Raw genomic sequence first — 15,927 nt, forward strand, 5'->3', positions numbered from 1 at the left:
GCCAATATATCGGTTATCGGCTTCCAATGTTAAAGAATTAACGGTTATCGCCTAAAATGTACATATCGAAGCATAACTAATTATTAATTATACAAACTTTACTTAACTAGGCTGTTTTCAAACTAAAGAACATGTTTTTCCATGTTTTTCAAGTAAGTAGACACAAATCACTTCTCTGTACTGGACTGTAAAGAGGGCTCTGTAAATTACTTTTATAGGGAATTTATTAACTTTGTGGGGACCTGCAGAAAGACTACAAACCTATATCAAAGACAAATAATGTGGAAAAAAGATTTAACACAGAACAACATCAAGACAACAGGTGTACTGTATAAAACAAGCAGAGACTCTTTATTTCTTTACTCACAAGAGCGGCTCCTTTCAAAGTGCGCGTCAAAACTAAATCGCAACAGGCACTTCATTGATTCAACCTCGAGTAGATGCAGACGCGTGTTGAATTAGCACTTGACACCACTAACAACAGTTTTACACAGCAGTCCTATGGAGAAATACATGAGAAGCTTAATTTAAATGCAGCTCATCAGAAGAGAATGAGAGACTCACAAGCATCTGTCTGCTCCCGCTCTGTGTTTAGCTGCCAGTCACACGCCTGAGTTACACCGACCAATGATAAATAAACAATTATTCATACAACTATATTAAAATTCCACATAGACTGAGATGTATTCCGTATTTATCTATTTGTAAACTAACGGTACTGTTTAGCGTGTTGACAAATGTTTATATGCTCTCGTACTTGTAAGTTGCTTTGAATAAAAGCATCCGCCAAATTAATAAATGTAAAATGTAAATCTATCATGTATTAAACATTTGAAATTGTATTTAAAACACATAGGGGTGTGATGAGATCTCGTGGCGAGAACACAATCTCCTTACGCAATTGGCATGATGGAGTGCAGGGCTCGAAATTTTAACTATTTTAGTCGTATATGCTCCCTAAATTTAACCCGTGCAACCTCAAAATATATATAGGAGCTTTTGTGTTAGTGCACATTTTGTTGTGGTGCGACCTATTTTCATTACTGTACAAAACACGCTAATAACTGCGGAAAGTATGACGTGAGCTACAGTAACCGGCCCGGGCATTCATAGACTACGTGATTTTCCATCCCACGGCACTACATTCCCACCGTTTATCTATGTAAACACAGTTCACGCTGCCAGCAGCACTTTGTGACAGCAGCTGAGCTGACAAGCTCACATTGTGTTATTTTAAACACATTCACAGGCAAACCTCTTCAAAAACGGATCATCTGTCTCTTATACTGTATATGTGCAATGTAAGCAAAAAACATGATGTGTTTATGTAGTTCTATCGTTTCTATGAAGGCCGTGAGGGTTTAGGAGGAAGGAGGGTTGACAGTGTGATATGATCTCCACCTCTGCTAACACGAGCAGGATGCAAAAGCATATACAGAAAACCACCACAGCTCTTTACTAAAAGCTTTGCCTGTTAAGAAAACAAAGCATACATTCTGTGCAATTACTGCCTGTCATTTAAGTTTGTGACAAAACATTTTGCAGTTTTTACATGTTGTTTTCTTACTGCATAATATAATTCATTCAAATATAAGTTTAATGTGTTTCATAAAGTACACGTTGATTTTATAATGCCAATTTTTTTTAATAAAAGAGTATTTTTTTCCCTTTATATTTCATCATTGACAATATCTTAAAAAAGTCATAAAATCTTGTCTCGTCTTGTCTCGTTCTCGTGAATCCAGTCTTGTGTCTCTTCTCCTCTCATAAGATAAGTGTCCAGTCATACACCTCACGTAAGTTAAACTAAAAAAATAAGCATTTCGTTTTTAATTGTCTGTCATATCATATACCACCAGGGTCTGTTCAAGTACCACAAGTGGTACGAGTATGTCGTACCACAGTTTGAGAAACTGATATCTCTATACTGTACATGTTTATAGAAATTTAGAGAAAAACCTTTGAACTACACATTCAACTACACACAGTACTAAGATTAATTAAAAAATGATAGTAAAATAAATAAAAAATCTTTTGTGACAAGAAAATATTTTGAGAAATGTCATATGGTTTAATGTCCATATGACGGTGGAGATGGTGGTCTAGTGGGTTAAACCACTGAACTGGTAAATCAAAGGTTGCTGGTTCGATCCCAGCATCCACCACCAGTGTGTCCCTGAGCAAGACACTTTACTCCATGTTGCTCCAGGGGGATTGTCCCTGTGATAAGTGCACTGTAAGTAGCTATGGATAAAAGCATCTGCCAAATGACTAAATGTAAATGTAAATGTCCATACAATGGAAGTCAATGGGGTCCAGTGTTGTCGGTTACCACCATTCCTCAAAATATATTTTGTGTTCTGCAGAAGAAAGGGAATCATAGTAGTTTGGAATGACATAAAAGTGAGTGAATTATGAAAGAATTGTGATTTTGGGGAAAACTATCACTTTTACTTCAATTTCCTGTAAAACACTGCTGAAGAAGCCACAGCCATAAACATTAACCTTTCTGATCTCTATCTTTCTTTGTGTGACACTTCTAACAAATCTTTAGGTATATTTAAAAACCCTTCAGCTCAATGTCAGATTTCAGAGAAACATTTTGTATCAATAATGAAACAGACAATAATTCAGAGAGTAGGATGAGTGAATGCTTATGCATGTATACGTGCAGTTCGAGAGAAGAGGGCTGTTTTGCACAAGCTAAGTGGTCTTAAGGGAAGTGGTTTGATGCAAGTATCTACACTTGTAGCAAAGCGTCAACTTGAAGAAGTAGCTGAATTTGAATCAATGTACTTTACAAGGGTGATGACTTTCTCTACGGACAATGATGCAATGACTACTGTCTTAACAGCCCAAAAAACTTCAATCTATGACTAGACAGTGAAAATTAACTTCTTTGAGGATATAAAAGGAAGTGCAGGACTTTGATCTCGAAACCAATATCAGAAACATAAAACACATATTCAGCAGGTTTCGCTCTGCCTTAGGCATAGTCCACACGCACACAGGTATTTTATTTTGGTATTTTCCTTCCCTGTTTTAAAAAAACATATTGTGCATCCACACAATATGCCAAAACAGGCTTTAAAGCCCTGTCAGAAGCCTGGAATCTGAAGTCAGACAAAAGAAATAGAGGCACGCAGTTCAAAGTCATACACCAAATCTTCGTTTCATAAAATCTTCACACTGGCAGGAGATTTCAAAAAAAGTTCTGTTTCGTTAACGGCGTTAACGTGCTGCCTAAATGTAAATGTACTGTAGGAGCTCTTCGAGTCTCAAGTACCACCTAAACGCAAAGCATCCCTTAGCTAATGCGGAAGTAAACACAAGTACATCTTATTGAACATAATTTATTTTCATCACCAATTATCATAGTAGAACAGCTTTCTCAAGCAGTTTGTGATGCATTTTGGAAACAGGAGATAAGCCCCTGGTCTAATGGCTTGAGAAACCCGTAATGACTTTTAGTCATTATTTGGGTAGCACATATATTCTGAATGCCTTCGGCAGAATTCAAATGAGCCATTTTAATCTAGATTAATCTAGATTAATTCCAAGATTAAAAAAAAATTATCTATGCCCACCACTAATTAATATTAACTTTTAACACAATACATATTACGAAATTTGACATATTTTAAAACAATATATTATTCCTAGTTTTTTGCAACAGCATCAAATCTAACTTTCTACAAATTACCTATATAATGTTAATATAATATATGGTCGATGTTAAAGAGAAACCGGATTTTCATTCAAACAAATCAATGTAAACTACACATTTGAGTTAATCGATAAAATCGTTTTATCGCCCAGCCCTAGGCCCTAGTAAGCCTGTATGCCCAAGAAGGATAAGTTTAGAGGTCAGCGGAAAAGACATAGCTCTCTACTAACACACACAAGCTCGGCAGGTTCTGAACTCTTATTTCAGAGAGGTGCATCTAAAAGGGATGAAAGGAATGGCTGTGTGCCATCTTGGCTTTAATTGGTTCTCTGCAAACAAACATTATGTTGTCCATTTATACAGCCTGCTTCTGTCTGAGGCTTCCTCTGGTTACTTCTGGCGACAGAATACAGATTTTGGTTAGAAAACCTCTAAAGAGGTTTCATTTACTTTCCTTCCTCAAAAAAAAACATTTGGTGTTTAGGTGCTCATAGAAGTTGGGCTTTTTAGCTTTGAAAACTGTATTTTACAAAGCTACACAAAGTCAATAGTTAAAGGGATAGATCAGCCAAAAACTCAGATTTGCCGTTTATTTACTCACCCTCAGGCCATCTGAGATGTAGGTGACATTTTTTCTTGAGTAGAACAATAAAGAAGATTATTTGGTAAATCCGCAGCCCTCTCTGCTTCATATCATTAGAATCTATGGGGTCCACCTGTCTAAGAGTTCCTAAAGCACATAACCATAACTGATAATCTTTAACATTGGAAGCCGATAACGGATATATTGGCCGATAAAGAGCATCTAAATATTAATATAAAATTCCTCAAGACTGAAACAAAAGTTAAAAAGTGGACAACTGCTTTTATTTGAAACATTCACCATGGATATAATTTACACATACATAAATACATTATCTATTTTGTGATGTTTTGATAACAGCAGTAAGTAAATGATCACGAACGAAAGACAGTACTGTACTGTACTGTATTTTAACTGCAAACAGCGTGCATATGAAGTAGTTTAACCAGAGGAAATGATTAAGATTTATCAGCTTTAATATTCAATTAATTTAATGTATCAGCATATATTTTTATTATCGGCCGATACCGATAACATTAAAAATGTCCATTCATCAGCCGATACCGATATGGCCGATACTTTATTATGGCTAATATTATAAAAAAATTATGAAAATATCAAACAATTCGATTCACGTAACTTCAACATGTCGCCAGAAGCCGCTTTTTGGAATTATGTGCTGTAGAAACCCTTAGACGGGTGGACCCCATAGACTTCCATTATATGAAGCTGAAAGGGCTTCGGATTTACCAAAGAATCTTCTTTAAGGTTCTATTCAAGAAAAAAATGGCCTGAGGGTGAGTAAATAAACGGCAAATTGGAGTTTTTGGCTGAACTATCCCTTTAACAACAGCACAATGTTATATATGACATACAGAAGTATGGCTTACATAAAACAATAAATACAACAGTATTTCTGCTGGTTCCCTAGTATAGTATGTTAGTCACTTTAAAACAGTAACTGTTTTTATAACGTATTCTATCCACTATTGCTAACAGAAATCTATGATCTAAATGACTGTTGAAGGAACATATCATGGAATGGTCTGCATCAGGACCACAATTACATAACACCCTTCCCTTAGCACAGCATATGGTTGAGGATGTTTATAACCATCACTGAAGTGCTTTCTGGGGCAGAAAAATATACAGACATACTCTCATTTCAGCTCCATGTGGACTTGTAGTACCTTATATTCCAGCCAGGATATATCAATAATACAGGACTGGTGCGTAACTATCCGTCCATTTGAAGGCATCACTCTATGTGAAGTAACATGCCCTTGTCCAAATTGTGTTTAGGAGTCTTGGGAAGAAAATAGACACTTGGCACAGGCCTACAGGCTTTTTCCTCAAGAAAAAAACTTGTCTTAATGATGGTAATTCTAAAGAAGTAAATCTTCTGAAGGTGTCTCTTCAGGTAGAACAGTAAAATAATCAGTATACGCAGTCTGAGAAATGTGTTGAACCAAAGGCCTGATCTGTTAGGAAAATCTTACAGACATGACTGACCTTGAAAGGGAAAGTTCACCCAAAAATGAAAATTCTTTCCGCACTTTGTCATCCTCTTGTCATTCTAAACTTGGACCTTTTTTCGAAATATCTTCATTTCTGTTCCAAAAAATAAAAAGACACTCATATAGGTTTTGAATGGCATGAGGGTCAATAAATGAAAGATTATTAAAAAATTGACAGTGAACTATCCCTTTAAATGAATGTGAAATGAGACTGAAACACTGATCTCATAAGAGCTAAATATGACTCGGGCTGAGGATTGTGAGGGTGAAAGAGTTGTTTTTATCGACTGGCAAGTGGCTGAAACACAACAGAACATCGCTACAGTGACCTGTCTTTGTCTGGCTTTCAGATGAATTTGTATCAAAAAGTCAAAACAAGACATCTTTTATAGGATAAACTACAATTATATAACAACATGCAAAGATATCAATCTTGCATTCAGTTGGGTAGACCCTGGTATATCACTTTATTAAGTTAAAATGGGATAGATCAGCCAAAACTGAAAATATGTCGTCCTTTACACATCTATTAGTGTATGCCATCCAAAACTGCATGGATTTTCAATTTAAATCATGAAAAATATATTTTAGTTTTTTCATCACGACAGTCAAGGAGGTCCTTCGTTAACTTCAATTGTATGAAACAAAAACAAAAGAGGCCACTTCCAAAATACATTATTTGTGTTTTGCATAGAGCTGTCAAAAGATTAATCCTGATTAATCGCATCCAGAATAAAAGTTTGTGTTTACATAATATATATCTGTGTGCTGTGCATAATAATTTTGTATTTAACACATTTTTTAACACGTACAGATCCATGCGTATATTTAAGAAAAATCTAAAAAGTATTAAACATTTATATATAATTTCAATTGTTGGTAAATATAAATAAATACATGTAAATATTTCCTAAATATGTATACATGTGTATGTGTTTATATTTATAAAAACATAATTAATATGCACAGTACATAGACATATATTATGTAAATACAAACCTTTATTCTGGATGCGATTAATCGCAATTAATCTTTTGACAGCCCTGGTTTTGCATAAAAGAGATAAACGCATACAGGCGAAGAAGACTCAAGGAGATGAAAGTGAATAGAAATTATATTTTCTAACTGCATTGTCCCTTTATGTCAAACTTTATTTAATGTAGGCAATTATGTGGCGAGCCTGCCATGTGCCCGCGTTTTCCTCTCAGCTGAGTGACTACCACAAATCACCAAACCATGCAACGTCTGACGACCTTTAATAAATAAAAATCAAACATGGTAAACCAGACACCACATTAGAGAATGTCTGACCAGCTTTTGCACCTGGTCTATAGGAGACTTTTTTACTCTGGCATATACATTTAACGTTTGAATAAACAGACCAGCTTTTTCTAACTCCTCGTGCAAACAAAATGATCCTCGCCAATATTGCTTGTTTGTACAACCCAACTCCAATAGCACACTTGATTATTAAGACAACATCCCCATTGTTTAAGTTATTAGGCATACAATGTTTACAAGTTAAAGATAATAGCGTGGATTTTGACAGTTCTGGGAACTGGATAACCCGTTTAACTTCACAATAAAATGTCACAAAAATACATCTAAGAAAACACTGGACCTTCAAGTCATACTGGATTCATACTTTAACCTTCCTTCCGCAGTTCGTCACCGACAGAAGACATTTACAGTCTTTTCGTCAGAAAGAATCGTAAGTAGCTTTCGCTTCGGCTAGCAAATCGTGTAACCCACGATAACAACACGTTCATGTCATGACGGAGTGGATCAAAACAAACGTAACTTATTTCTAGTTCGGCCGTCTTGCGCACCACAAAGCACAGAAACAGTGCTTACTGCCGTTTTTCTGGTTGTTTAATCATCAGAGAACCTCAAAACTCGTCTGGATCTTTCACGAATAAAGTATACTCACACGTCAGCGGGGTGATCTGTCAATCCATATCGCCATTGGGAGAGTTGGTGATGCTTTCGAATCTTTGTTGCCAAATTCCACAGCTCTGCCTCCTGCGCTTGTGTGAGCTGCTGCAGCGTGTGGCCCCGCCCTCGTTAGTGACGTTCCCATGTCCGGTCCCGCCCTTTCCACGCGCTCTCTCCGCAACTACACGTGCAAGCGCGCTCACTGTGTACCTTAACAAAATTGTCCGTCGTAAAGAGACAATCCAATCTAAAACGAATCATAGGATTACAAACGTAAAATTAGGTCCCGATTATTTTCTGTTTCAATGTTTTTACGTATACAAACATTATTGCATTAACGAATATATTACGTTCTAGGCATTATTCTGCCATCTTGTGGATGATTGTAAATATGCATCGTGGTTCTTATCAAAAATTGTGTGGTCAAAAACTTGACAGAAAATGGGAACATTCCCACAATGCTCAACAATACTATGTATACCTTTAAATTAATATTTTGTATCGTAATGGCCCCTTTATTTGTGAAATGAAGTCTCGATAAGTTTCAGTTTCATTCTGTACGTATACATTGCAGTTACAAATATATGTATTGCTGCGTTCTGCCATCTTGTGGCTGATCGTAAATATGCATCGTAGTTCTCTTTCAAAAATGTCTGGTCCTGCGGGTACATTATACGCATGAACTATATCCTACTGTAAGAGCCATACAAATGGTTTTATAAATGTACTAAAAATAAGTGCAGAGAAACATTTAGTGTTCTAAAAGGCGATATTTCTCCACATAAAATGCATAAAGTACAACAGAAATGTGCATTAAAGGGATACTTCACCCAAAAATGAAAATTCTGTCATCATCTACTCACCTTCGAGTTGTTCCAAATCTGTATAAATTTCTTTGTTCCGATGAACAGAGAAAGGTATTTGGAATAATGCTTGTAAAAAAAAGATCTCAACACCCATTGACTACCATAGTAGGGACAAAACAATGGTAGTCAAAAGTTCCCCAGAACTTTTTGCTGTTCTACATTCTTTAAAATGTCTTATTTTGTGTTCAACAGAACAAAAAATATATAAAACTATTTCCTACTATGGGTGTCAAAGAAATGTACACAGATTAGGAACAACTCAAAGGTCAGTAAATATTCCTTTAACATAAATTGTGAATTAAATTGTTATGAACATACACCAATATTGATACTGAAATATACGTTTTTTTTTTTTACCAGTAATGTAAGAGATTTTTTTAAAGATGTGATAATTATCATATAAAAATGACCTGGAAGTTTGTATGAGGTGATTGAACAGCTTTGTCTATAAAGGAAATAAAAGAGGTGAACATCAGCCTTATTTTAGATATAACTATAACCTATAAATTTGGTCATAAGCTCTGTTTATTTAAATATAAATACCGTATTGCATAGATTTGTGTTTGAGGTGACGTATATCCATATTGTCACAGATATTTTTACAGGCCCATATTTGATCATCAAACCCCTTAGTGTCATTGAATTTACACGCTTTTAGTTTCTTGCTTTAACCTGTCAGATTTCTCTGTCTTAATATGGTCAGAGCAGGATCTGATACACGAAACATACACCCATACTACCACCATACAGACAAGAAGAGATAGTTTTCAAGCCACTCACAACCTTTGTCTTATCTTCTGTTTCTTCTTTCTGGGGCATTGTAAGTATATAATACGAAATGTTGAAAATCAAAATCCATACAGGCACTTTGACTAGAAAGATAAAATGCTACAAAAACATGATAATTGGGATTCAAAATGACCATGCTTTCCATTTAGTGTGCAAGTCTCTTTATTGCCCCTTCATTGTGGATGTTCTCAACTTTCAGAGAAATTTTTTAATTACTTTATAGTTGCCTGATTTCAAAATGAGAGAAGGATTCCTCTCTCTCTCAAAATGCAAAATAAAATTATGCTGTAAAACAATACCGTACATTCAACGAAAGAAACACAATCAGACAAGTTCCTTCTTTCTATCGATTCTTATTTTGAAACCTGACTCCCAGTTTTTAGTCTTCGTTCTTGTTTCTTGGTTTCAGCATAAAAACTGCTGTGTGTTATTGTGTTCTCATGATTTTCATGTGCCCTTCTGTCCTCCATTCTGTGTATGGAAGCACATGGCTATTGTTTGTTTTCTATGAGCCATGTGCTATCCCTTTGCGAGTCTCGACCCCACCCTCATGTTTCTTCATTAATCATTCGATGATTCATCCACGCGCTCATCTGTTTCCCTTTGTTAACCCTCATAAGTTCCTCTTGTCTTGTGTCTGCTTTATTGATTTGGTTTGCTGTTATGCTGCTTTATGCTCCCAATAGAACAGAGAAGCCAAGTCTTGAGTTCTGTATTTGTATTTGTCTTGGTTTTGATCTGTGCTTTTCCTTTGTGTTTTTTTTCCTTTTTGTCCATGATTCCGTGCTTTTTGTGCATATACCAGACATCCACAAGAGTTAAAGCTTTGGCAAATATTGCCTCATTGTTATCGGTTAACTAGTTTAATTTTCATTTCCGGTTAATCCTCCATAAATGAAAAACCACCAGAATAATACTTCATACGGTCCTTGTAGGTTAAGGTAAATGTCTGTTATGTTAAAAGTTCTTTGGTCATTTTTGTGAAATTGTGTGTTACATGTTTGTTTACTTTAATATAACATTAAAATGTTGCAATTAATTAGGACATACGTGTATTGAAACACTGGCATATCAGTTTCATACTTAAATAAACTTTTTACACGGGCACAGCTATTTTGATTAAATATGGTAACTTAACACTGACTCCTGGAACATATGATGACAGATTCTGTTTTTCCATAACATTACCTCACCAGTACATACTGTAACTTCAGAGAAACTGCTTTACCTGCAAAGTTGAACTTAATATAAATAATGATACAATCGTAAAATGATGACTGTCAGCCACATACTGTAGATCTCTTGAATAATGCAGAAAGATTTATTATACTACTTGTTACTACAGACAGGCGTCTGTTTTAAAATAGGTCCCTAAAGCTAGACTCTAAGAATAGTGAGGTCTGCTCTTTTTTTATCATTGGTCATTGCACAGTGGCAACATTAGGACAGAACTCACACTTAGATGGAAGGACAAAAAATAATGTGGACAACTCAGCTGGACAATTTTGAAAACACGGACCAACAAGTAATGTGACGATTTAAAACAGACAAGAAGGCGATCCAGAGGCTATGCATCTGGTAGTGTTACAGTTCTTGGCTGGGTTCTTTGGAGCTCTAACTTCAATGTTTTTGTTGGGGTCTCTTGGGTCTGATTACTGGCTTTTGGTATCTGAATCCTGTGCCAAAGATGATGCGACTGTTTTCAGACTATGGAGAGTCACAGAGGTAAGTGTTGGGCATATTTGTTCTCACATACTGAGCAAATTTGCTCCTACAGTACTTGCCACTTTAGTTGTGTTAGAGAAGACATCGTAAAATATATATTTTTGACTCATTCATTTATGTTTGATTAGACTATGCAGGATATACAACCAGATGGAAGTCACCAGTCTGAGAATACCCTTTTGTTCTATCATGAAGGTCTCTTTTGGAGATGTTCTTACCAGAAGACTTCAGACGGAGAGCAGGAAAGCATGTTGGCTTTTTGGATAAGTACGTCAACTATTTCTGTTGTAATTTATTATAAAACCTTTTACTTTACATTAACATATGTAAAAGCCTAAAAACCGAGAACATTTGCTCTTCGCTTCCTAGATTGGTTTAGATTTATTCAAAATTTTTGCTGACAATTATTTTTATACAATTCCATGTTTTTCAGCCAATCAGCCCTCCCAGAAGGTTTGCATACCAGGCTACCTGTCCCATGCTCCTGTCTCTGATTTTAACAATAACCCTTCAACTTCAAATTATGCCACAGGTCAGAACCCAAGCAACAATTTGCTGAACAAAATTATGTTTGACTAGAGTTCTTAACTAACATCATTTGTGAATTCAAGTGCAAAGGGCATTTTGGTGTGTCATTTTTGTGATGGGAGCCACGTCTGTGTTGATTGGAGGATTTGTCACTATCTGTGCATCCACAAGGACCAGCCATCGCCTGTATGAAGCTGCAGGGGCTCTCTTTATTACCGGGGGTAAGGAAAGTATAACATTTGAAACAATTTTAACATCTGATGAAATTCCATCATTACATTTTTTTATCTGCTCATGCCTCACTGTCAGTTTTTACATGATGATGTAACAGGAGCTATAATTCAATTTTATGTACTAAGTATTTTGTACTCTTTCTTTTCTCCGTTCATAGTTATTTTACTCTTCCAAACTTGTTTACTCTTCCTTTTCCTTTTAGGTGTCTTAATTCTGTTTGTAGTGCTGATGTTTGCTGTGTGGATGCAGGTGTCAGATTCTTTAGAGAGGTACGGCCTCCAGCGCAGGCGGTTAGTGTGTTCCAGTCTGCAGCTCAGTGTGCACTATGGTCCATCCTTCATGCTGGCTACCACCACTGCTGTCCTCAGCCTTCTGACTGGACTGTTCCTTCTGCTCATTTCATCCGTTAGCAGGGCATCATATAGGATCACGGAGAAGATGATGTGCTCACTACGAGAGGAATGTGTGTAGTACTATTGTGTTAAAACAGGAGAAAGTCTTTTTGTCGCAATGTCCAAATGAATTGTGTTGCATTTACCACTGTTTAAATAAAAAACGTTTAGTTTCAGTTAAAGCTCATTAAAAAGGCAAAATACTTTTATGCTTATCTAAGCACTTTGTACATGATCTGAATCAGACTTTCTGTTCTAAGTGAGACAGGACATCCTTGGTACCCCATATCACTATCCTAGCTCGCATAGTTAGGAGGATACAGAAGAACTAAATACATGTTTATACTAGCAGTGTTTATAAAAAAGCTACAATTAGGACATTTTACAACAGTATACATTTGTTTTTCTCACAGCCTTCTAATATGCAGACTATGAAGGTTGTGTAGGGCCCCTGGACCACCATGGGCCCCCTTGAATACCGAATCAAAATCACTTTTGTAAACAATACACTTTTTTATTACTTGCGGATTCAACTTTAGAGCAATCATTTGGGAATGTGATACTTCATTTATTTAATCAATGTTACATATTCAGATATAATGCAGTGGATGGCAGGTCGCCACATGACATGCACATGATGTGCTGATATGCGTCTTTACATATGACCATGGCTTTAAAATGGAGCTATCCGTCTGGGGGGAGAAAAAAATGGCAACAACTCAAAGCAAAAGAAGAAAAGGATGTGTTTTTTTTCTAATATATTTTGTACTTATTTAGTTTAGCCAAATTATGCAATGAATAACTTACAAAACAATTCTCGAGGTACAGATTTACAGATTCAGTAATTGTCTACTATATTTCGATTGCCCATGATTGGTTTATATCTCATTTTTAGTTTGTGCTATCACATTACAAGAATTATGGATGTGTTTTCATACGTTTAGCTTTTTTGAGATTATTTTTGTCAGTAAATCCCTCTTTTGGTAGTTAAAACACAGAGTTTGCGTGTTATAGTTTTTTTAACAGCTCAATGCTTCCATAGCCTTGTGTTAGGTCAATCAAAGTTTTAACTTAATTTTGTAATTAATTGCTTAAGTATAAAATTAAGCCCCAGTTTAATGTTTAGTTCTTTCAGTCTTCATTAATCTGAGTGTGTTAATTGAGTTATTATTTTTTATTTCTTATAGTTAACAATTATGTTTAGGCCTATATCAAATATGAATTACTTGTACAAGGACCCCTCACAAGTTTGCTTAGGGCCCCCAGACGTCTAGGATCGGCAATGGTTTTTCTACTTAAAAGGCAAATGTACTGTATATGCTATGTATATGTCTATATGTTGCATTATTTTATTTATTTTTGTTTTGTAAACATTTTTATTGTTATATGGTTATGTATTTGAGGTGTCTCTACATATGGCTGTTAAGGAGGCCAAATGTTTCAACATATCAGGCATCCTCTCATTTAAAACTAATATTTTTTTTGTACAGCAAAGTTATATTTTAACAAAATTTGACCATTTTAAACTGCAAAAATAATTGCTGGAATTCAAGCTGAACAGTTGCTGAAATAGCTCGCCTCTGGCCGTAAAAAGCATTGTTGATGTTGTTACTTTAATAGAAAATTTTAAGAATTCAATAAATTGAATTGAGTGTGCAAAATATGAAATAAAGTAATTTCTACCCCTGAGAATGTAAATCGACCTTTTACTACAGATATTTACGATGAAGGGATACAACAGATCTATATTTGAAACCCAGGGTGACTGTTACAATGTACCATTCATGTGAATTAAGGTAGATTAAGATTATTTGAGAAACAATCATTACATTTTAATGAATTTAAACATTTTAGTCGATTATAGCCCAATAGGAAACACACCTACATTATCAAAGGGGTAACGCCTGTAGAGCTGGGTTCTGTGGATAAATGAACCAGAATATTTTAATCCAACACACGCCTGATTTATGACGTCTGATAATTAAATGGACTATTTGGATCCTGGTTTTAAATTAGTCTAGTCACACCTCTGTACGTCATGTCTGTGCAAATTAGTGACATTCAAATCGTAGTTTCTCTTACCTGCACAGAATGTATAGCAGGCTACAGAATACACTCACCTGAAGGTTTATTAGGAAAACAATACTAATACTGTGTTTGACCCCCTTTCCCCTTCAGAACTGCCTTAATTCTACGTGGCATTGATTCAACAAGGTGCTGAAAGCATTCTTTAGAAATGTTGGCCCATATTGATAGGATAGCATCTTGCAGTTGATGGAGATTTGTGGGATGCACGAAGCTCCCGTTCCACCACATCCCAAAGATGCTCTATTGGGTTGAGATCTGGTGACTTTGGGGGCCATTGTAGTACAGTGAACTTATTGTCATGTTCAAGAAACCAATTTGAAATGATTCGAGCTTTGTGACATGGTGCATTATCCTGCTGGAAGTAGCCATCAGAGGATGGGTACATGGTGGTCATAAAGGGATGGACATGTTCAGAAACAATGCTCAGGTAGGCCGTGGCATTTAAACGATGCCCAATTGGCACTAAGGGGCCTAAAGTGTGCCAAGAAAACATCCCCCCAAACCATTACACCACCACAATAATTGCATTAATGAGAAATTGAACAGGTGTTCCTAATAATCCTTTAGGCGAGTGTATATCTACCTTAATGGTGTATGTTTCTACAAAGAATCCACTAGAGGGCAGTGTTGCTTCAAGTCTTAACTGTCACACGACGCAATAAGCACTCACCCCGGGGATCTATGGGACTGTTCCATGCTCATCTTAGATAGCTGGAACAACAGTGCAGAGATTGAAAATAAATCACTGTTTTATGAATAAAACGCGGGAGCTCAGATAATAACTGTACATTTGAAATAAACACGAATCACATTGGATCTGAACCTCAATGTTCGTCGTTTTGCTTTAAAGTCATTCTTGCATGAACGAATCACAATACATTCGTCGAGTCTATTGTCACACCTTTATAATTGGAAAAGGCAAACAGCCCCCTGAGATATTCCCTGAGATGGTGAACTTTTAGATGAAGCGAAGCGCGCCTCATCAGCGCAGATCTGTGTTTAATATTTGACGCTGCTCGCCACACTATTTTCCGAGTCGCGAGCTTGGTGCGTATAATTACACCTGAACCTGTCACATCCGCTTCCGCCGCCGCGACCAACTTAAACATCTCTGTCAGTCCCGAAGCTCGTCAAACAACCGCGATGAATTGATGTTTTAAGGTAGGTTTTAATGAATAAGGGGGAGTCAAATTCGGTTATATAGCCTCACATTTAATTTTTTTCTTTCTTCCGTCGCGTGTGTTGGCAGATTCATTACTGGCGTTTGCCAACCCCCCCCCCACTCGATCTTTTTCCGCTGCTTGACTGTCACCCTAGCGGCTCGCGCAGTTGTTCGTCCCCCTCATCACCGAGGGGCTTTGTCCCAAAGAGATAGAACTGTCCAGAACAATTACCTCAGGAGCTTTAACATCACACACCGAAGCATTTTAATCTCCACAGTTTCTCTAGGTAGGATGCGATTAAAAGAGGTGGCAAAACACAAATATCTGACACGGTACACTCACGTAGGCCTCCTATAAATAAATAGCCTGAAAAATACTAAATATGAGTTTAGCAAAGCAAGCAAAATGCAGGAAGGCTAGTTTTAGCATTTTTGTGGCTA

At 36.4% G+C, this 15,927-nt stretch overlaps 2 protein-coding genes across 9 annotated transcripts in view; one reads left to right on the forward strand and one right to left on the reverse strand.

Moving 5' to 3' along the window:
- The window catches only part of inpp4ab (inositol polyphosphate-4-phosphatase type I Ab), a 42,278-nt gene extending 34,461 nt beyond the window's left edge, over positions 1-7,817 (reverse strand). For 7 of the 8 annotated variants that reach the window (XM_056750110.1, XM_056750106.1, XM_056750104.1 and 4 more), the window contains exons 1-2: positions 7,698-7,801; positions 5,763-5,861 (exon numbers count right to left, since the gene is read on the reverse strand). The gene's annotated coding sequence lies outside the window, so the exon portion shown is untranslated. Of the gene's footprint in view, positions 1-5,762; positions 5,862-7,697 lie in introns of all 8 variants that reach the window. The other variant, XM_056750103.1, reaches the window with a different exon arrangement.
- Positions 7,818-10,871: 3,054 nt separating this feature from the next.
- Positions 10,872-12,967, forward strand: tmem182b (transmembrane protein 182b). Its single transcript, XM_056751201.1, has 5 exons — positions 10,872-11,082; positions 11,211-11,349; positions 11,516-11,614; positions 11,694-11,831; positions 12,047-12,967. Exons 1-5 carry the CDS (start codon positions 10,927-10,929, stop codon positions 12,313-12,315), a joined length of 801 nt encoding a protein of 266 aa, XP_056607179.1. The 5' UTR covers positions 10,872-10,926; the 3' UTR covers positions 12,316-12,967.
- The last annotated feature ends 2,960 nt before the right edge of the window (positions 12,968-15,927 follow it).

This window comes from Triplophysa dalaica, chromosome 6 (assembly GCF_015846415.1).
Source record: "Triplophysa dalaica isolate WHDGS20190420 chromosome 6, ASM1584641v1, whole genome shotgun sequence".
Lineage (NCBI taxonomy): Eukaryota > Metazoa > Chordata > Actinopteri > Cypriniformes > Nemacheilidae > Triplophysa > Triplophysa dalaica.